General features: G+C 39.2%; 1 protein-coding gene across 4 annotated transcripts in view; it reads right to left on the bottom strand.

Moving 5' to 3' along the window:
* Positions 1-15,379: 15,379 nt before the first annotated feature.
* The window catches only part of LOC309511857 (uncharacterized protein), a 51,866-nt gene continuing 45,829 nt past the window's right edge, over positions 15,380-21,416 (bottom strand). For 2 of the 4 annotated variants that reach the window (XM_082187207.1, XM_082187205.1), the window contains 8 exons: positions 19,400-21,202; positions 18,456-18,664; positions 18,313-18,364; positions 18,069-18,181; positions 17,749-17,975; positions 17,152-17,311; positions 16,853-16,960; positions 15,380-16,687 (listed from right to left, as the gene is read on the bottom strand). In XM_082187207.1, the coding sequence (XP_082043333.1) occupies positions 16,608-16,687; positions 16,853-16,960; positions 17,152-17,311; positions 17,749-17,975; positions 18,069-18,181; positions 18,313-18,364; positions 18,456-18,664; positions 19,400-21,171 (2,721 nt within the window). In that variant the 5' untranslated portion in view covers positions 21,172-21,202 and the 3' untranslated portion in view covers positions 15,380-16,607. The remainder of the gene's footprint in view (positions 16,688-16,852; positions 16,961-17,151; positions 17,312-17,748; positions 17,976-18,068; positions 18,182-18,312; positions 18,365-18,455; positions 18,665-19,399; positions 21,203-21,416) is intronic. The other 2 variants (XM_082187206.1, XM_082187204.1) reach the window with 2 other exon arrangements.

Consider the following 21,416-nt stretch of genomic DNA (forward strand, 5'->3'; position numbering starts at 1 on the left):
GTGGCCTACGAACTCCTGTGTGAGTATTGAAGCTGACTTCTGCTGATGAAACTGCGAACTATCTTCAGTAAAAATTTTCTTACATTTTTTATAATTCTGACTCCGGGTCTTCTTTCAAACATCTGGTCCTTGGGTCCTACACTGTTAACCCCTAACAGAGGGAGCTCAACTGGAGCAAAAATTGCGCACATATCCAGTCCATAGGAGGGGAATGGCGCAGCATGCCGACACTTCGAACTTGCAGTGAAAACTGGCTTCATGTGAAGGGATCCCACGGGAAGCAACAGTTCGACACATGCTAGTTCTCTAGCGAATGTGTATAGGTGTCGTCCAGCCCCCGACTCTATTCAACATCTGTTCAGTGAGGCACTGTATGCCAACGCCTAGGAGGGAGCAGTACTCTTACTTAGGAGGAGCTCACCGCCCAGGTGGGCACGTGCATCTTGGGATTTCTCACCAAGACGAAGGCAACCACTTTGAAGTGGGCCAACCTCTGCTTGGAAACAGCCTTCTGCTGGTTTCCATAACAGATAGAGCTGGTCTAAGGTCTAGGCGTTGCATTCTGATCATGTATAACCGCACTGAGGCGGACGGACAGAGAAAAGCCAGGGCTGGGTCTGCCTCCTCCGGGGCAGCGCTTGCAGGCTCACCACCTGGTCCCGTAGGAGAGGTAGGAACCTTGGGCACACATTCAGACCGGGGTCTCAACTTGTGAGAGTTAGCCGGCCCGAATTCCAGGCTCAACTCGTTGACCGAAAGCTAGCAAGTCCCTACCCTCTAGTGGAGACCATGCGAACAGGAGAACTGTTTCTTAAAAAAAAAAAAATGTTTAACTCACTGCCTGCGATGGCTCAGGGGTGGTCTCTGCAGTGCAGTAGCACCAGAGAAAAAGACCCAAGAGGGTAAGGAGTCTCCTTGCTCGCCTCAGGGACCTGACGACCAAATCGCACTCCGCTTGGGCCAATGAGGGGCAACTAACAAAACCTGTTCCATCTCTTCCTGATTTTAGCACCATAGTGCAAGAAGGCTCACTGGGGAACGCATTTCTGCGGGGCCCAGGGCCAGCTGTGGCCAGAGTCTTTGTCAAGGGATATCCACTCAGACAAAAGAGGTTCAACTGAAACAACTGGCGTAGGACGAGTCCGGAGGGGCAACAGACGTGGCTGTGCGGCCCCGAAGTGGTCCAAAACTGCTGGCCAGCTGGGGATGGAGTCTCCACTGTAACTGGACCGGAGGCTGTCGTGAGGCTTGTGAGCGGCACGATTGAGCAGGCCAGCAAAAATAGGTGGAATGAAGCAACCTTAGAAGCTTCTGACTCCAAGGAGGAGGTGGCAGGCGAGTTGCAACATGCAATGGGAGCGCAACTCGATGGTCGCAATGTTGTCAGAACAGTACAAGCTCGCTGAGCAGCGGCGTCTCGAAGCGAGGGACTGTAAGCAACTCAAGGCAACGAATGTCAATGCAGTCCGAGGGCGCCCAGAGCTCTGTTACTGCATGCTTTTTATACGTGGCCCCTCAGCCAACATTTGGAGGACACTCTGTCACATTTGGAGGACATTCTGTCAGATAACATCTCCAAAATGTTAAATTCCCTTTGACTAGTAACCAAAAGTCCAAATCATAGTCTCTGCTGCACCAATTCAACTGATATAAATACTAGTGTAGAACATTGCATAGAAACCGTGTCTATTCCTCGTTTAGTGAGATCAAATAATAAATCTAATGCAGGATCTAGGAAAAATCTAATTGTTATTAAAACAGAAAATGTTGCTATTAGTAAACAAAAACTATTTCTAAAGCTAGGTCTTCTAAACATTAGATCACTCACACCTAAGGCAGTTATTGTAAATGAAATAGATAATAGCTTCGATGTACTTTGCCTTACTGAAACCTGGCTTAAACCAAATGATTATTTCGGTATTAATGAGTCTACTCCTCCTGGATACTGTTATAAGCATGAGCCCCGTCTGATTGGTCGTGGCGGAGGTGTTGCAACCATTTATAGAGATATTCTAAATGTTACTCAGAAAACGGGTTATAAGTTTATTTCATTTGAAGTACTTGTACTAAATGTTACGCTCTTAGATGTTAGAAAAACATCCCTACTATCTCTAGCCTTGGCTACCGTATATAGACCGCCAGGGCCTTACGCTGATTTCCTAAAAGAGTTTGCAGATTTTCTCTCAGACCTATTAGTCAATGTCGATAAAGCATTAATTGTTGGAGATTTTAACATACACGTAGATAATCCAAATGATGCGTTAGGAGCTGCGTTTACAGATTTATTAAATTAATTTGGGGTCAAGCAAAACGTCACCGGACCAACACATCGTCTTAATCATACACTCGATTTAATTATATCACATGGAACCGATCCAATCGATATAAATATCATTCCACAAAGTGATGAAGTCACTGATCACTACATGGTAACTTGCATATTACGTATTGCTTTAATATGTCATGCGGCGTCGCGTTATCAACCAGGCAGAACAATCCTCCCATCCACCAAAGATCATTTCTCAAATTGCTTATCTAATCTGTCTCAGCTGCCGCCTGAACCCAAACAAACAGATGAACTAGAAGAACTAACTAGCACTATGAGCACCATTCTCTCTAGAACATTGGATGTGGTTGCACCTATTAAATTAAAAAAGGTCAGAGAGAAAAATAAAGCACCATGGTATAACAATACTACGCATGTTTTAAAGAGAGAAACCCGTATTTTAGAGCGTAAATGGAAACAAACTAATTTAGAGGTCTTTAGAATCGCGTGGAAAGACAGTATGTCACGTTATAAAAAGGCCCTAAAAGCGGCCAGGGCTGAGCACCTCCGCAAACTAATAGAAAACAACCAAAACAATCCAAGGTTTTTATTTAACACCGTGGCTAGACTAACAAATAAACAGACGTCACCCGAACAAAATATCTCGTTACAGTTCAGTAGTAATGATTTCATGAACTTCTTCACTGAGAAAATAGAAAGCATCAGAACCACAATTGTAAACGTTCAATCTTCAATCGCGCTTTATAATTCAGCTTCAATTATCACTCCGCAAGAACAATTACAGTGCTTTACAACTAGAACAAAAAGAGTTAAATAAACGTATCACTTCATCTAAAACAACAACATGTTTATTAGATCCTATACCAACTAAACTACTGAAAGAAGTGTTACCTGTAGTGGAAGAGCCTCTCCTCAATATTATTAACTCGTCTTTATCTTTAGGTCATGTTCCAAGAACATTTAAACTGGCAGTTATAAAACCTCTCATTAAGAAACCACAATTAGATCATAATAATCTAGCAAATTATAGACCCATTTCAAATCTACCATTTATGTCTAAAATATTAGAAAAAGTGGTGTCCGCTCAACTGGGCTCTTTCTTGCAACAAAATGATATCTATGAAAAGTTTCAGTCTGGATTCAGACCGCATCATAGCACTGAAACTGCGCTCGTTAAAATCACAAATGATTTACTTTTAGCTTCTGACCAAGGCTGTATCTCAATACTAGTTTTACTTGATCTTAGTGCTGCGTTCGATACTATAGATCATACATTACTCTTAGATCGACTACAAAATTATACTGGTGTTCAAGGACAAGCACTAAGCTGGTTCAAATCATACCTATCTGACCGCTACCATTTTGTCTATTTAAATGGAGAAAAATCGATCATAACTCCAGTAAACTATGGAGTGCCGCAGGGATCTGTATTAGGCCCTCTGTTATTTTCAATGTATATGATGCCACTTGGAAATATTATAAGGAAACATGGAATTAGTTTCCATTGTTATGCTGATGACACTCAAATATATATTTCATCACGGCCGGATGAAAACGCTAAATTTTCCAAATTGACAGAGTGTGTTAAAGATATAAAGGGCCCTATTTTAACGATCTGAAACGCAAGTGTCAAGCGCAAAGCGCAAGTAACTTTGTGGGTGGGTCTCGGCGCTGTTGCTATTTTCCCGGCGTGATAAATGACTCTTGCGCCAGGCGCAAATCTAAAATGGGTTGGTCTGAAGTAGCTTCATTATTCATAGGTGTGGTTTGGGCGTAACGTGAAATAAACCAATCAGAGCGTCATCTCACATTCCCTTTAAGAGCAGATGCGCTTTTTCCACAGCGGATTGCTATTATAACGGCGGATTTGCCAGACGCGCTAGGAGCGGTTCACAGCCAAGGAGAGCAACGCTCTCGTCACGGCCGTAAAAGAGAGAAGTTACATTGAAATGGAGAAACCCACCCAAATTAACTTCGGTTAAACAGGCGTATGATAATTTGGGTAAATGTGTAAGCTAGATGTATGCTTTTATAATAAAAATTGTTTTTTAAACCTGCAAAATAGCAAGAAGGAACGTTTGCGCCGGAACACGCCTCCTCTTTGCCCTGAACCGCCCCCGGGAGCGCAAGTGTATTTCCTAACTTACCGACGTGCTTCTGTGGAGGGAAAAGTCCGCTTTGCGCGGGTGCAAAATAGGAATGATACATGCGTCGGTGTACAAAGTCACTTGCGCTGGGTGCAAGATAGGGCCCATAAAAGATTGGATGACGCATAATTTTCTTTTATTAAAGGGTTAGTTCACCCAAAAATGAAAATTCTGTCAGTAATTACTCACCCTCATGTTGTTCCAATCATGTAAGACTTTCGTTCATCTTCGGATCACAAATGAAGATATTTTTGATTAAATCTGAGAGCTATCTCACTCCTCCATAGGCTTCCAGAGGGACCGAAACTCGCCGGCCCAGAAAGTCAGTGAAGAAAATGTTGAAATAGTCCAAGTGACTACAGTGGCTCTACATTAAGTTTATCATGCGACGACAATACTTTTTGTGCGAAAAAAACAACAAAAATAACGACTTTATTCAACTATTAGTGTTCTTCAATGTGGGCCTCTGACGAGAGTTCACGGGAGCGCCACGACGCATGCGCGATAACTGAGATTACGGCGTTCTTCTTCTACTACTACTTGTTACTGGCTGCTCACTCCTTAGGAGTATTATCGCCATCTACTGTACAAGATGACGTCCCGACATTGCCGGGAGCGCAAAACGGTCTGTTTACAAGCAGCTGAAGACGCGCGCTGTATGTAAAACTGTATTCGTAAATATGTCCGCAGATTTCGATGTAGATAAAGATTAGATTTTTTTTTTAACCAACCATACTTATTCGAACCAGAATACACAGACATTGAACTACAAGAGATGGAAGATGCTGCAACACAACCGCAGTCTGCTTCTGAAAGACAGAGAGCATTGGACAGCTGATGGTGTAAATGTAATCAGTGCCAAGCGATGCCTACTGAGGCCATCCTTAAAAATATTTTGGTTTGCCGTAACAGCCAAAAAAAAAGAATTTTTTCTTTTTCCCGCCCCCTCCTGTGAGAGCTCTTCGGCCTCTTCGGCCAAAACGCCAGGGCCCACACCCTCCTCCATCTGCTCGAGGTGAACCAAAAACAACTGATACCAGCTCTCAGTGATGTGTTTTGGGTTCCTACTATGATAACAGTAACTTTCTCAAATGTTTACAGAACAAGCGGGAACCCAGTGTGCCTGTATCCTTCTCTATTGCTGTTCTATTACAAGATAGAACGTCTAAGGCCTTCAATAGCCGTACAGCAAACCCAACTAATCTGGTGCCTATTACATGTCAAACTAAGATTGCTGTGGGGACAAAAAGTAAGACTGTTAAGTTAGCACTTTTAAACATTCGCTCACTTAAAAATAAATCACTTCTAGTCAACGACTTAATAACCACAAACAACCTGGACTTTATGTTTCTAAATGAAACCTGGCTAGAAGACAGCTGCAGTGCAACAATCCTCAATGAAACAGCCCCTCCTAACTTTACTTTTATGAGTGTCTGCAGAGCTGTTAAGAGAGGTGGGGGTCTAGCTGCTCTTTTTAAAGATATCTATCAATGTAAGCAAATATCATTTGGGAATTACCCGTCTTTCGAATATCTGGGTACTGTGTTAAAAGGTGCTCCTCGCATTTTACTTATCATTATTTACAGGCCTCCAAAATATTCTCCAGCCTTTGCTGAGGACTTTACAGAACTGTTATCAACAATTACCTCAGAGTTTGACTGTTTTGCCATTGCTGGAGATTTTAACATTCACATAGATAATGCAGAAAACAATATGGCAAAAGAAATCAAAACTGTTTTAAAAACTTTTGATCTGACTCAGCATGTGCATGGACCCACACACAATCATGGACACACTCTAGATTTACTTATCAGTAAGGGTCTAAACATTTCATCGATTGTTATTAAGGATGTAGCACTGTCTGATCATTTCTGTATTTTCTTTGATATATTGATCTCTCCTGCCACTGAAGCTAGATCTGTGTCTGTCAAGAAGAGATGCTTAAATGAGAACACTAGTGTACTATTTATGAAGGCTATATCTTTAACACCAAGCATATCTGCTGACTCTGTTGATTTTCTCCTTGATTCTTTTAACTCAAAAGTTAAAAATATAATTGATGATATTGCTCCTGTTAAAGTCAGGAAGAAGAGTGGCAGACAAAAAGCACCTTGGAGAAACTCAACAGCAGTGCAACATATGAAAAGACAATGCAGAAAAGCAGAGCGCATGTGGCGGAAGACAAAACTTGTAGTCCATTATAACATCTACAAAGACAGCCTGCATGCTTTCAATATGGAACTAGGCAAAGCTAGACAGACTTTCTTCTCAAATATTATAAACAGCAATTTAAACAACACACACACTCTTTTTGCTACTGTAGAGAGACTGACAAACCCCCCAAGCCAGATTCCTAGTGAAATGCTCTCAAACAGCAAGTGCAGTGAGTTTGCTTCTTTCTTCTCTGACAAAATCAATAATATCAGAAAGGTGATCAGCACATCATTGAGTTGCACTGAGGTCAGACAGATCAGACCACCTGAGAAAGTAGTAACTATGTCTGACTTCAAAGAAATTGATGGCAAAATTTTGGAAGAAACCGTACAACACCTCAAAACATCAACATGCGCCCTTGACACACTTCCCACATCTTTTTTCAAAAGTGTGCTAAACAGTTTAGAAGCAGATCTTCTAGAAGCGGTAAATGCCTCACTTCTCTCTGGGAGTTTTCCAAACTCCCTGAAAACTGCAGTTGTCAAGCCCCTCCTGAAAAAGAGCAATCTGGATAAGACCATATTAAGCAACTATAGACCGATCTCAAATCTTCCTTTCATAGGCAAGCTCATTGAAAAAGTTATCTTCAATAAGCTGAACAAATTCTTAAGCTCGAATGGATACTTTGACAATTTTCAATCTGGTTTCCGACCGCACCACAGCACAAAGACAGCGCTCATAAAGATAATAAACGATATTCGCTTAAATACTGATTCAGGAAAATTATCAGTGCTGGTATTACTCGACCTCAGTGCTGCATTTGACACTGTCGATCATAACATACTTCTTGACAGGCTGGAAAACTGGGTGGGGCTTTCTGGGATAGTCCTAAAATGGTTCAGGTCATACTTAGATGGGAGAGGTTATTATGTTAGTATAGGAGACCATAAGTCTGAGTGGACATCCATGACATGCGGAGTCCCTCAAGGCTCAATCCTTGCGCCACTCCTGTTCAACCTGTATGCTCCCAATGAGCCAAATAATGAAAAATAACCAAATTGCTTACCACAGCTATTCCGACGACACACAGCTGTACTTAGCCCTATCGCCTAACGATTACAGCCCCATTGACTCCCTGTGCCGATGCATTGACGAAGTCAACAGTTGGATGTGTCAAAACTTTCTTCAATTAAACAAAGACAAAACTGAAGTTATTGCGTTTGGAAACAAAGATGAAGTTCTCAAAGTGAACGCATACCTTTACTCCAGGGGTCAAACAACTAAACATCAAGTCAGGAATCTTGGTGTGACACTAGAGTCAGACCTTAGTTTCAGTAGTCATGTCAAAGCAATAACTAAATCAGCATACTATCATCTGAAAAATATTGCAAGAATTAGATGCTTTGTTTCCAGACAAGACTTAGAGAAACTTGTGCATGCTTTCATCACCAGCAGGGTGGATTATTGTAATGGACTCCTCACTGGCCTTCCCAAAAAGACCATAAGACAGTTGCAGCTCATACAGAACGCTGCCGCCAGGATTCTGAGCAGAACCAGAAAATATGAACATATCACACCAGTCCTCAGGTCTTTACACTGGCTCCCAGTTAGATTTAGGATTGATTTTAAAGTATTATTACTGGTATATAAATCATTCAATGGCCTAGGACCTCAATACATTGCAGATATGCTCACTGAATATAAACCCAACAGATCACTCAGATCATTAGGATCATATCAGCTAGAAATACCAAGGGTTCACTCTAAGCATGGTGAGTCTGCTTTTAGCTATTATGCCAGCCACAGCTGGAACCAGCTTCCAGAAGAGATCAGATGTGCTCCTACAGTGGTCACATTCAAATCCAGACTCAAAACACTTCTGTTTAGCTGTGCATTTACTGAATGAGCACTGTGCCGCTGTTCGTCCGACTGTTTGTACTGTACTGTATTTTATTCAATTTTTCTAAACTGTTTTAATTATTCTTATTTCTTTTAATTATTTAAATTTCTCCTATGTCAGCAGGGCATTTAGCCCGTAACTGTAAATGCCCACTCAGAAGGTGATAATGTGAAAGTGACGTGTATTAATGTGGGTCTGAAAGTAGAACAGTATTTAAATGACGATATTAAAGTTTTCGTCTGAGAAAGAATGTGAACGCAGTGCTAAAGAAAGTGAAAAGAACATGTGAGTAAATGAGGGAGAAAAGAAAGTTAAAGGAAAGTTGATAGATGGAAGTCGTAAGAAGATTGAAGGTTAAAAGAAGGTTGAAAGATTTAAGTCTTAAGGGAATCCTTTGAAGGAAAGATCTATAATAATATTCTTTTTTTTTTTTCTTTTTTTTTTTTAAGTACTGTATTTTATTTAATTTTTCTAAACTGTTTTAATTATTCTTATTTCTTTTCATTATTTTAATTTCTTCTATGTAAAGCACTTTGAATTGCCATTGTGTATGAAATGTGCTATATAAATAAACTTGCCTTGCCTTGCCTTGCCTTGCCTTGCCTTGCCTTGCCTACAAATAAACTTGACTTGACTTGAACCGTCTCCATATGGAGGAAGACGTGCGGCTGCATCTGCCATATGCCCCAGGAGCCTCTGAAAGTTTCAGTGGGACCCTTTCTCACTTCTAAATAGCACTGAGCTGGCACACCTCACTTAAGAGATGCTCTAGACCGGGGGTCTCCAACCTTTTTGCATTTGAGAGCTACTTTTTAAAAATGAAAGTGGACGAGAGCTACTCATGTAATACAATACTTAAATCTCTTAAATAATGTCTCATAACTCTCATAGTAACAACTATCCAAACTGTTTTAGACCTAAAATAGTTTTTGTAGGCCTATATATGTCACCCTTAAATGTCAGAGAAAAGAACAGAATCAGAGATAAAAATAAAATTATAGAAAATTGTACTTTGCATATTATACTGTAAAAACACATAATTACAGTTGATTTTATAGTGCATGATAACTAGAGATGAAGTGGTCCAACTTCATCTCTAGTTAATGAAATGAAAATTTCATTTCATGATTATAGTGTCCAAAATGATCACGGTTATCACAGAATCCTGTTCAAAAAGTACTAATACTACACAATAAAATCAATTCACCAAGTTTTATGTCTAAAACCAGCAAATAACAAATAAACTTAGCATCAATATGCACTTTTTGTTTACATAAACATTAAAATAATAACATTAAAAATGATGGCCAGATTTTAAAGGAGTGTCTTGCAACATGTTATCTACTAACATGTACAAGTTCAAATAAAGTTTTGACAAAAAAGTTTTTATAAAAAGATAAACCTTGCATATTTCAGCCTTTAAATCATTTTTATAAAAAGAATGAGCCAAAAAAGATCAATTACTGACATTTACAATACACATTAGCTTATCTTTTATTATTAATAGTAAAATTCGGTCCGATTTTCCCGTGGCGTCTGTCGTTGCTATGCAACCATGCACTGCGCTCTCCACAACGACAAAGAAGTTTTCATAGCTAATGGATTTCCACCACCGAAAAACGCTTGCTGTTGCTCTGCTACAAGATTTATTTACGGAGAAGAAAAAAACACCCGTAGTGTTTGGGTGCACCCCCATCCTTCATGTTGACTCGCTGCGCCTGGTAAAAATGAGCGCGTCGCTTCAATTATTTGAAATAACGAACTTGAGCGCGCAAAAGACGCGATATGTGAACGGCCCTCGGCGAGCTACCCCCAATCAGGCCACGAGCTACTGGTAGCTCACGAGCGACGTGTTGGAGACCCCTGCGCTAGACTGAGACCACCTCCATACTAGAAAAGAGATACTCGCCATTTGGGCGAGATTACTCTTCCCCAGTTGACGTGAAGACCCAACTGGCTATGGAGCACTCGAAGGGTAGGACTATGTACTGATACTTTGGATCTTCGGACGCAAGAACACAGCAAGCCTGTGGAGCGGAAGGATAGAGATCTGAAGTCTTTCAGGTCGAACGCTGCAGACCAAGCTTGGGGACGGGGCATTGAAAATGCAACTCTGTGTTTACAAGTGAATGGAGGCTTTCGAAAAAGGGCCCGTATCAGTTGGCACAGAACCAAGATGGTCGTGACCCACCACATAATAAGGGTACAATGAAGTAAACTGAAGCCAAACTCCATACCGGCTGGAGGGAACGGCTAGCACGCGTCCTTCGCCAGTAGGACTGCGGCGCACACACACAGGACAGGAACTCTGCTCAACACCTAGGTGTGATGGATCTCACTAAAAAAATATTTTAGGAGCATTTCTGCTCAACACCTAGGTATGATGAATATCACTGAGCCTGGGCGGAAGCCGAGCGAAATGAATCGCAAGCCGGTTTGAAGGTACCGAATGGGGCCAGGCTGGGCATCGGTTGGAAGCATTTTAGACTTCGACAAAACTGGACCAGGGGCCAGGGAACCACAGACGTACCCGAGGTGGGGCAGCGAAGTGGAGGACAGAGATCCGGCTCGAGAGGCCCGAAGGCGGCCCGAAGCGGGATCTGAGTGTGCAGTGCAACACTTACCTGACTCCACTGGGTGGCCGGGGATGCGTGAGAAGGTGGATGACCGGGTCCTCGAACCAGCGGTGGAACAGACACACACACAAACAAAGACTCCACCCCGCCCTCATCCGGGGGGAGGGAGTGGATGACGCAGCAGAGTCATCATTTCCAGAGGTCAGCTCACCCTCCGATGCTGCAATCGGCATCCTGTCCCCTGGAGAGGCCCCGAATGAAACGGCTGGTCGGTCCATTACAGAGGGACCAGCGCGCTCAAAGGGGCTCTACCGGCTGCGATGTGATAGAGGAGTGAGGAGCCCACAGGGATTGGTAACCAGGCGGGGAAGCCTCACTATGATCCACTGATCACCCATCCCACACGGCGCCGTAGCGGGGCGTGGTAATGGGGACTCCAGCTTCACGCATTAAGGAGAGTCTCGATCTCAACACCGCGATAGTCATATCCTCGCAATGAGAACATAAACTATCCACAAAAGCTGCTTCAACGTGCTGCATATATACACATACATTATATACACATATATATATTACAAACACGTGATACAACCATTGTGACCGTCCATATGGGGGGACAGGGAACGATCGTATCCAGAAACGCATGGGTGGAAAGGCATCTTGAAAAAGACGCAAATGCACCCGTGTTGCTCTTTCAGGAAATGAGACCCATCAGCAGTGCCGGAGCACACAGGGGAATGACCGCGGCAACACTGAACAGTGAACTGAAACTGTGAAGCACTCACTTTTCCGCCCTCTAACCAGCCGTCACCAAACACAGAAATTTGATGCTGTTAAAACAGCAGTTGAAAGCTCAAAGCTCGCGATCACTGCTGCACTCGCGCTGTAGAATCACCAGCAGCTGGGAGAGTCTTGAAGCAGTGACACACTTGCTCGTTATAATATAACAACACTCTTCAGAGACATCGTCGTGAAGAACGATCGGCTCCGAAGCGAAAGACAGATGGTGTATGCATCCGCTTCCGCATTTATACCCGTCTCGCGGGGCGGAGCGCGTGGTGCAATTCACGTCGCCATTGCGCGCATTGGCTCGTTCAAGCATGCTCGAAGAAGATAGGCTCCCTACCGTGATCCCATTCAGTCGACGTTGACTACGTCCGATGTTCTCAACTGAAAGGGAACAATATTTATGAGTAATACTAACTGTTTTTATTTATGAGTAATATTAACTTTTTTATTTTCTCTAAACCTTTGTAAAATAGTTTTCCATACAACCACCGGTATACTGACATTGTCCTTTATTGTCGATGAGTAATGTTACATCAATACAGCATATTTTACACTGTTTTAACATGTATACAATATTGCCTACATTTAAACTCATGTAACAAACATTTTAGAAGTAAAAATAAAACATATAAACATTCAGGTAGCCTAATTCATGTGTAATCACCAGATCAGCGCTGGTTCTCGTGCCGGAGACGGACTCGTGCTCTGCGGGTGAACCTCTAACTTCAGACTGCCGTCCTGAGTTTCACTCATATCCAAAAGATGCTGCGACTCCATAACCTGCCAATAAACAAACAGTGCACAGTTCTGAAAACAATTTGTCATTCAAATTAGTTATATTCATTATCTTTAGGAATAAAGTTGTGTGTTTATGCAAGCCATCAGGCATTTCAATCAGCGAAAAGACAGACACTCGTTTAGGTGACTCACATTACGTCCTAGAATGTTGTTTTGGATTAAATAAAATAATTTAAAACACAGTAATGATTTTATAAAATAAAACATAAAATAAAATATACACACACCTGAATTTCACAAAGGAAATGCACCAATTCTGCGCCGCTGAGAAGAGAAGAGAGAACTGTTCTGGACTGGAGTGGAGAGAATTCAAACAGCCCGCGCTCTCTCAACCATTGAGATGTCCTCACGTCAGAGGGTGGGGGAGAGGTGCATTGTTTTAAGTGAGTAAACTTACTAAATTTCTTAAGAGTGTGTTAAATATATTAATAATATTGATTTGAATTAAGTAATATTTGTGGTTCTTGAAACAGATCAGTTTAATTCTCCATTCTCAAATATTTTGATAGAAATTTCACAAAATATATTAAGTGTATTATAAATAAATAATTGGTTAGTCAAATACTAAATTATTTTAGTGAAAAAAACTTATATATAACGGTAAATTTTAGATAAAATTAACTGTTGGATTCTTAGTCAGTTATTTTGGTATGTTTAACTCAAACAATCAAGTAAATTAAAGTTTTTCTCAATTGCTAAAACACAATTTCTGAAACCTTGCTCCATTTTCTGAAAACATTAAACACAAAACCTCATCTTCAAGCACTATTTACAAAACTTCTGACAGTGTTCAAAATCAAACACTGCTCTCAAATCATAAACAAAGTGATCAAAATGATATACACTATCAAGCAGTCAGTAAACAATACACCAAAAAATAGAAAACACATTGTTCAAAACATTTAGTTCTCAGGGAGAAGTACATTTTTAATCTCAAAACAAATTTCATATTTTTACGTCATTGTCTTTTGATGAACGAAAACATGTTCTATCATAGTAGCTTTTTTTTTTGTTGTTCTTCCTCCTATTTTTACAGTACTGTACCCTGCATCTCACAAACTTGTCCTTTGTCTCTGTGATACTGTAATTCTTGTTCTTTGTTGATATGAACCTGCAACCAGTCAAAATCTATTGAGCAGCCAGTACTGTTACAGTAACAAATGGAAAGCACAAGTATATACAGTATACACAGTATACAGCCTACAATGCACTGTACTACAGTATACAATACTAAAAGGGACAAAAATCAAAGGAGTAAATGTGATCAATGTGCTTCTTCTTGTCTTTGAGCTGGGTCAGGCCAGGCCAGAGCACTTCGTCGACATCACAAGCAATATTGTCCCTCCTCCTTCTTGCCCTCCTCCTCTTCTTCCTCTTTCTTGCACTCCTCCTCCTCTTCCTCTTCCTCCTTGTCGCCCACCTCGCATATGCCTCGTCCTCGTCCTCTCACATTGTTTCTTCTATCCATTCTCAGACTTTCTCCTTCCCACCTTCAACAACCTGTTTTCTCTCTGAACTGGATTATTGGTTGTCACATCATTTGAAACAGGTTAAATCAATTTTGAGTGGTTGTGTTCAATCAATGACATGTGTTCTCTATGTGTATTTGATTGTTGCCACTTGTGTTTACCAGTATGGATGATGTGTACATTAGAGTGCAGAATGTGTTTTGAGAATGAGAATGTGTTTAGAGTTTTGCTAAAAAGTCTAAGTGAGATCTGCAAATTATGTTTTACCATGTGAAATGGTTTAAGGTACAGTATTGACAACAGACTGCACAGTTAGCTAAATGAGTTCAGGCAAATGAGAACTTTGTTCAGCCAATGGGTTTTAGTGTTTTAGCAATTGAGAAAAACTGTAAATTCAGAGATTTTATTAAGTTTATAAAGTTAAATATTACTTTGATATTTACTAAGCCACAGAATTATTTTTTAAGAGTGTACACAAAAATATAATACTACTACTAATAATAATAGTTTTAAAAATAGAAATTAGTTAAAAGTGAGAAAATGACAATGCAAAGTTAACTCTGATTATTTGTTTAGATGGTTTATTATTTGGTCACACTTTATTTTAGGGTGACATATTTACATTGTACTAACTCAAATAAGTACGGAGTAATATTAATTACCTACATGTACTTACTATAGAGTTACGGTTAGGATTTGGTTTATGGTTATTTTAATAATGCATAATTTACTGTTATTACAATAGTAAGTGTACTAACGTGTAACTATGTCACGTTAAAATACATTAGGTACACTTTATTTTAAGGTGTCTGTGTTACAGTGTAATTATACATTTAAGAACTGAGTAATAACATTTAGCTACTTATCATAGGGTTAGGGTTAGGATCAGGGATTGGGTTAGTTGCATGTAACCAATCACAATTTATAGTAATTACTATAGTAACATGTAACAAGTGTAAGAAATACACTGCTGTACAATAAAGTCGTACCATAAAGGGTTACTTATTCATTTGTTCCTAATGCAATGACTTTTTGTCCAAATGCTGTTTGGAGTCACTCAATTTCTTGCTTTAGAAATGTAACATTTTGGTTTCGTTTTACTCCTACATTTACACAACAGTTTATCAATTTCTGAAATCAATCTTAAGAGTAAAATGTTGGAATACATAATGTTAACACTTACTACCAGATTTTTTTCTCACTTTAGATCCCTTGAAGAAAACACTTGAAATTTCCTTTTTATGTTTTTTTTAATTTATTTTTTTATTAATCAGCATATTTTACTTTCAAAGAGACACATCCTTATATATGCACAGAATTTTGCTAAAGACACATCATCAAAATATAATAGCATATACATTTAACTAATTCAGCATATAAAACTTTTGTCAGCATTATGTTTGCTCAGCTATTCAACTTCTGTTGCTTGCTGAAAAAATATAATAGTCTATTTCAGTTATGCTGAAGTATACTGAAACTCTTTAGAAGAGATACTGGAGATCTTATATGTTGAACTATAATGAGGGATGAATGACATAGCAAAGAAGTACACTTGAATTTTACACTTTAATATTACTGTACGATATACTACTATATCTTTCAGCACTGGTATCATTGCAATTATAGTTTGCCTCAATTGCAAAGACTCTCATCTCTTGAATCAATTAATCATTTTCTCAAAACAGTTTCTAAACTACACTCACACAACATATTCTCTGATGAATTTGACCGAATTAGAAATATTGGAGCATGTAAAACAGATTAATTATGAGCTGATGTAATGGTTTGAGATTGTCAGTATAACATCCATAACAACTGAGACGAACAAGAGCCTCCAAAAACATGCTACTATACCTAAATCTACTCTAACTTGTGGATTCTAAGATAAGTTAATTCTCTGTTCAGTCTATGAATGTGTACATCATCAAGTGAAGATTCCCCTGACGACTGTAATGTCATCCAATAGTCACGTTTGACATCTAATTTCACTATTGTAAGACTTCATCTGTCAAAAAAAAAAAAAAAAGGCAATAGCAAGGTAAATGTCATGTGTAATTATGGGTTGTTCTGAAAAATAAAATAAAATCATTATATCTTATTGATGGAACACTGAAAAGGTTAAAAACTATTTACGACAAATTGTATGCGTTTGAGTTATTTGTTGTTGATGAACATACATGCTAAAACCACAATCATCATACACTTGAAAACCTGTCCATGCATGCAGTGACATTCACTGCATGCATGGACAGGTCACATGCAAGTCAAACACATTCTCCAGTATGTAATTATTTCCTCCAGCTAAAGAGAAATTAGATTTAAAAAAAGAAAAAAAGAAAAAGAAACATTGTAAGCATTTCATCACAAAAAAACAATATTTGGAGCACACAATGTCATGCTAGTTTAGTACACATATAGTTCTATACAAATTGAATGTTTAATCTAAGCAGTTAAGCTTACATGACCTATGAGTAAATGTTCTAAAACTCAGTCATCAAGAAAAGACATTCCAATCTCTGACTGGAAGGCACTGTCCAGTGTGGGAGAAGTCACTTCTGAAGTCACATCTGCAGGGGAAGGAGGTATTTATACAAGTATACAATGACCATTAAACAACTGAAGGTGATTTTCTTAACATAGATGCCTTGACTCAACCATCATAGAAGATCAACCTATAGAACGTATGACAACATTACATAATATCACTTGTTCATAATATCATTATCACTCACCTCCACAATCTCTTGGTCTCTTCCGACCAATTCGATTAATTGTGTACAAATACGTTTTTATTTCAGTTTCACAGTCTACCCTCATTACACTTTGTTTTGATGCAGCATCTGAAAGAGTAAACCCGAAGAATGAATTGGAAATATGTTGGATGGTGGTCCTTCAAACTCACAACCGCTCTTGTACACTTTAAAGGCCAAATCAGATATCACAGTTCACCAAGTGATTAAATACAGACAAAACATAAGTAAATACAAACATTCTTAGTATGTGAGAAGTGTTCATGCAGCAGTGAGTTTACCTCGAATTACATCTGTTAAAATAAGCTTAGAGAAGGGCTTTTTATCTCCTCTCCCCAGCCAGTTGAACTCCTTAGCCAGATCATCTGTTAGGACTTGCTGCATAATATTCTTAATCACATCCTTGGACCCAAAACCTCCAAGCCTTGAAAGATATTGTACCTGCAAAGAAAATACTTTTAAATGTTTTTAAAGTGTTGTTTATTAATATTACTCTTGCAATACTTGATTCTTATTGGTCAAACACATCGAGTAGTCAAATATTTTGTGTAATGACTACAAAACTGTATTTAGAATAGCTCATTTGCACCATCTTGCACCAAGTTGAACAAGGAACCAGAGTTGTGTGAAAGAGAACATGAAATAGTTATCATCTGTGTTGTGCTAATCAGAAAGATATTAATAATAATGCAGATTAATAATGAATCTGCATGCATATTATAACACTGTATTTAATGTCCATTTAATTAATTAATTAATTAAGTAACCGTGGAATAAGCAGGATAATGTGCGGTCAAAAAAAACTTGTGTTACAGGTCAGAGTGTACATTACAGCTGAGTGTACATTATCCCTTTCTTTAAATGCTATGTTGACTCACATATTTTTGTCGTGTTGTTGCATTTCTGAGCTCATTTTCAGTCCTGACCACATCTTCAATGGTTCTAAGAGGCAGATTTAGGCTTGTTTTAACATCTTCAGTGGACAAGCTGGTACTGCTGGGGGCTTCAGAAACCGTATTGTCTTTCAGTAGTTTCTTTAACATAGAAGAGTTTTCCTGCACTGTTCTCTTGATGTCTCTCAGCATTTGGAGGAGATTATCTTTGTCTGTTGTGTAAAATGAGTTGTGTTGTAATTACAAAAAAAAGAGAAAAGAAAAAAAACTTCTCAAACTGATTACAACAAAATAAGCTGACTCACCATCAGCTGGCATTCTGGATGTAGATGGTGTAGGAAGAATTGGGTTTTTTGACATGTTTTGAGTGCTTTGTCTTTTTGGTATTCCAAGAAATGTAGTGGGCAATAGAAAATATCTTTATTTGAAAATAAACAATACTTTAACAAAACAGTACACATGAATTATTTGACCTTTAATAGGTATAATAAACAAACATTTCAAACAAAATTTGCTTTTGTAAACAAAGTGCGAGCATCTGTTACTTACTCTTTCTGTTCTGTCATTTCTTTTTGCCTCTCTTTTGCCTTATCAAGAAAGACTGCAATAAAATAATAATTTTGTTTGTATTATTTGAGAACTTAATAAACAATCCTAAATGCAAACAATTATTTTAAAGTAGTGACCATTACCATATTCTGTGTGAAAGCTAATATTTAATTTCTCCCATGGTTTCCCTCCTGTTTCAGGTTTAAGTCTGTTCTCAACAGCTTCCATACACTTCTCTGATGATCTGAATGGGGGCCAGTAACTTTGTGTCTTGTCTGAGCTCAACCAGTTTGATGCGACCACCATCACCTCATCCGAGTCTTGCAGGGTGACAACTGCATACATGGTCAGTCTAGTGAAGGGGGAAAAAAATATGTTTAGCTCTGATTGAAAAATATTAATTTTATAGTACAGTTTTTTACGATTGCTATGACAGATTTTTCAATACTTTTAACAATTTTCCAAAACTCTTAACACAGTTAGCACTACATCCGTCTTGCAAGGTAACAACTGCATACATGGTGAGTCTAGTGAAGTGGGAAATAATTATGTTTAACTCTGATTGAAAAATAAATATGCTAGATTTTATAGTAAATTGAAAAGTTAACCAATCAAATAATCTGAACGTCGTGGGATGGATGAAAATCTGACAAAATACACAGAAACAAGCAATTTACAGTGTTTGTGTGTGTGTGTGTGTGTGTGTGTGTGTGTGTGTGTGTGTGTTTATATATATATATATATATTGGTTTGACTACCTCAGTTGCACAAATTATGGCACAAACTCAACACTGAATGCAATACGTATGTATATTATTGTGGCGAGGGGGGCGTGATTCAGCGAGGTCTGTAGCGGGACAGAGAGAAAGGAGACGAGCCTCTTTCCACAGCAGCTTATATCCAGTCTCTCCATGCAAATTACCGCAACAAGACTGAGGTGTTCGTCATTTGCACTTGACCTACGCACCACTCGTCTCCTTTCTCTCTCTCCAGCTACAGACCTCGCTGAACCACGCCCCCTTCGCTACAATTATTAATAATAAAAAAAATCAGCAAATGAGATCTTGGTCGTCTTCATGGTCCTCACCTTCCATCACCCTCCATCAAAATGTATTTTTCCTTATTTATAATAGACCAAATATCATGGTCTTCACACACCCTCCTCTCTGTATTGCCTTTTTCCATTTTAGACAAACTGGCTTCTGATTCTTCTTCTATGTTGTGTGCAAGCGTTTCCTCCTTCCTTTTATTCCAATCATCATCCTTAGACTCATTTCCCAAGCACTTTAATTGTTTACCATCAACGTTTCCTTTGGATAATTCCTTAATGTAATACACTTCATTATCTCTGTTCCTCACTGCAGCTATTACTTCCTCAAGGTCCTCAGGTTGGACGCAAAGTATTACACTTTCTTTGAAAACCAGAATATCATTCTGTTTTAAACGCCCAGCTAATGCGGAAGCAAAGCATTTCAGAGCCAGTGTAATGAGAACTGGGGTCAAAGGGCAGCCCTGATCCAGCAGTTTGTCTCTCTCAATTGAAGCTTCTACGGATTCAGTTTCTGCTTCTGGTGCATCTCTGAGAAGATTTTTCACAATGAGGAAATCCTGATACAGAGTCGGGTTTGACCGTTTTTGCTCTTCTATTTTATCCTTAATACAAGACAACCTCATCTCAGTGCAGAAGGTTTTGGGAGTGATCATGAAAGTAGCTGAATTTTTTGGTACAAGACCCTTTGACTGAGACTCCAAGAAATCATCTAGACGTTTTGTCAGAATATTTGCAATGATGAGGTAGTCAACATTAAAAAAGTGTTGACTATCATCATGTGGACTTTTAACAGTTTCATTAAAGTGTGCCTCAGAGCAGTTAAATGCACCTCTGTGGATTCTGTCATAGAGTGTCTTAATGTATGGAATTAGATCCTGAATGTTGTCTTTATAGAAGGAAACTGGGATGCCGTCTGGTCTCGGTGTGTCTGACACTTGAAGAGATTGTACAGCTGACACAATGTCAACCTCACTGACTGCATGTGAGCTTTCTTTAACCAACGATGAACTTGTCTCATCTGTCAAAAGATCCTTTTTTAGATTCAGCCATTGGAAGATTGATTGTATCTGGGCATCTTTCTGAAAAAGGGTTGTGGAAACATTGTTGATCTCCAAGTACACAGGACGATGGTCACGCATCTCTGAGTCTCTGATTTCACAACTTCTGACTCGCCACATACATTCTTCTGGAACAAAAAAGTAATCCAGCCTGGACGCAACTTGACTGTGGAATGTATACTCCTGCTTTACAGGGTTCTTTCTTCTCCAGACATCAACTAGCTGAAGAGATTTCATGAACTTATTCACACAACTGCGGAGCTTTCTGTGGTTTGAGCTGTCTGTCACCCCTTTTGAATTGTCTTTGTCGATAAATGGATTGAAAACCGTGTTGAAATCTCCACCAATCACCAGCAGCCCTGTGGTCATTGACTGCAGGTAACGTGAAAGTTTTTCAACGATTTTTACATCAGTGTGATGGTTATAAACACTAACCAGAGTGTACAGCTGACCTTCCAGTTTACATTTCAACACAACATAAGCTCCACAGTTATCTTTTTCATCACTTATACATTCAAAATCTAGTCTTTTCCTGACTAGTATGGCTGTTCCCTTTTGGGAGGTAAACTTTGTGTAGAAAACATGCCACTCATTTTTTAGACCTTCAATAATATGTTCATCTTGTTGTCCAATGTGTGTCTCTTGAAAGAAAACCACGTCCGCATTTTGTAGTTTTTGAAATTTCTTATCTCTGTTTTGTTTAAGTCCATTAACATTCCAGGTGACAAAATGTATTGTCTGTGTAGCCATGAACAGATCTGCTCTAACAGACCAAAGGTCCCTGTCAAAACAAAGGGTGATGAAAGGTTGGATTTTTTTTTTTTTTTAAGAGAATTACTGAGACTGCATTTTTAAACATTCTGGCATCCAAATATATTGCTTTCCCATTGTTTCTTCCACAACTGCCACTTTCTGTTTAACCAGGTGTTAAGATTTTACTGAACCCAGCCTGGTCTCATTACTTATACTTATAGGTATTGGTACGCAATATTTAC

This window comes from Leuciscus leuciscus (assembly GCF_965113295.1).
Source record: "Leuciscus leuciscus genome assembly, chromosome: 12".
NCBI lineage: Eukaryota > Metazoa > Chordata > Actinopteri > Cypriniformes > Leuciscidae > Leuciscus > Leuciscus leuciscus.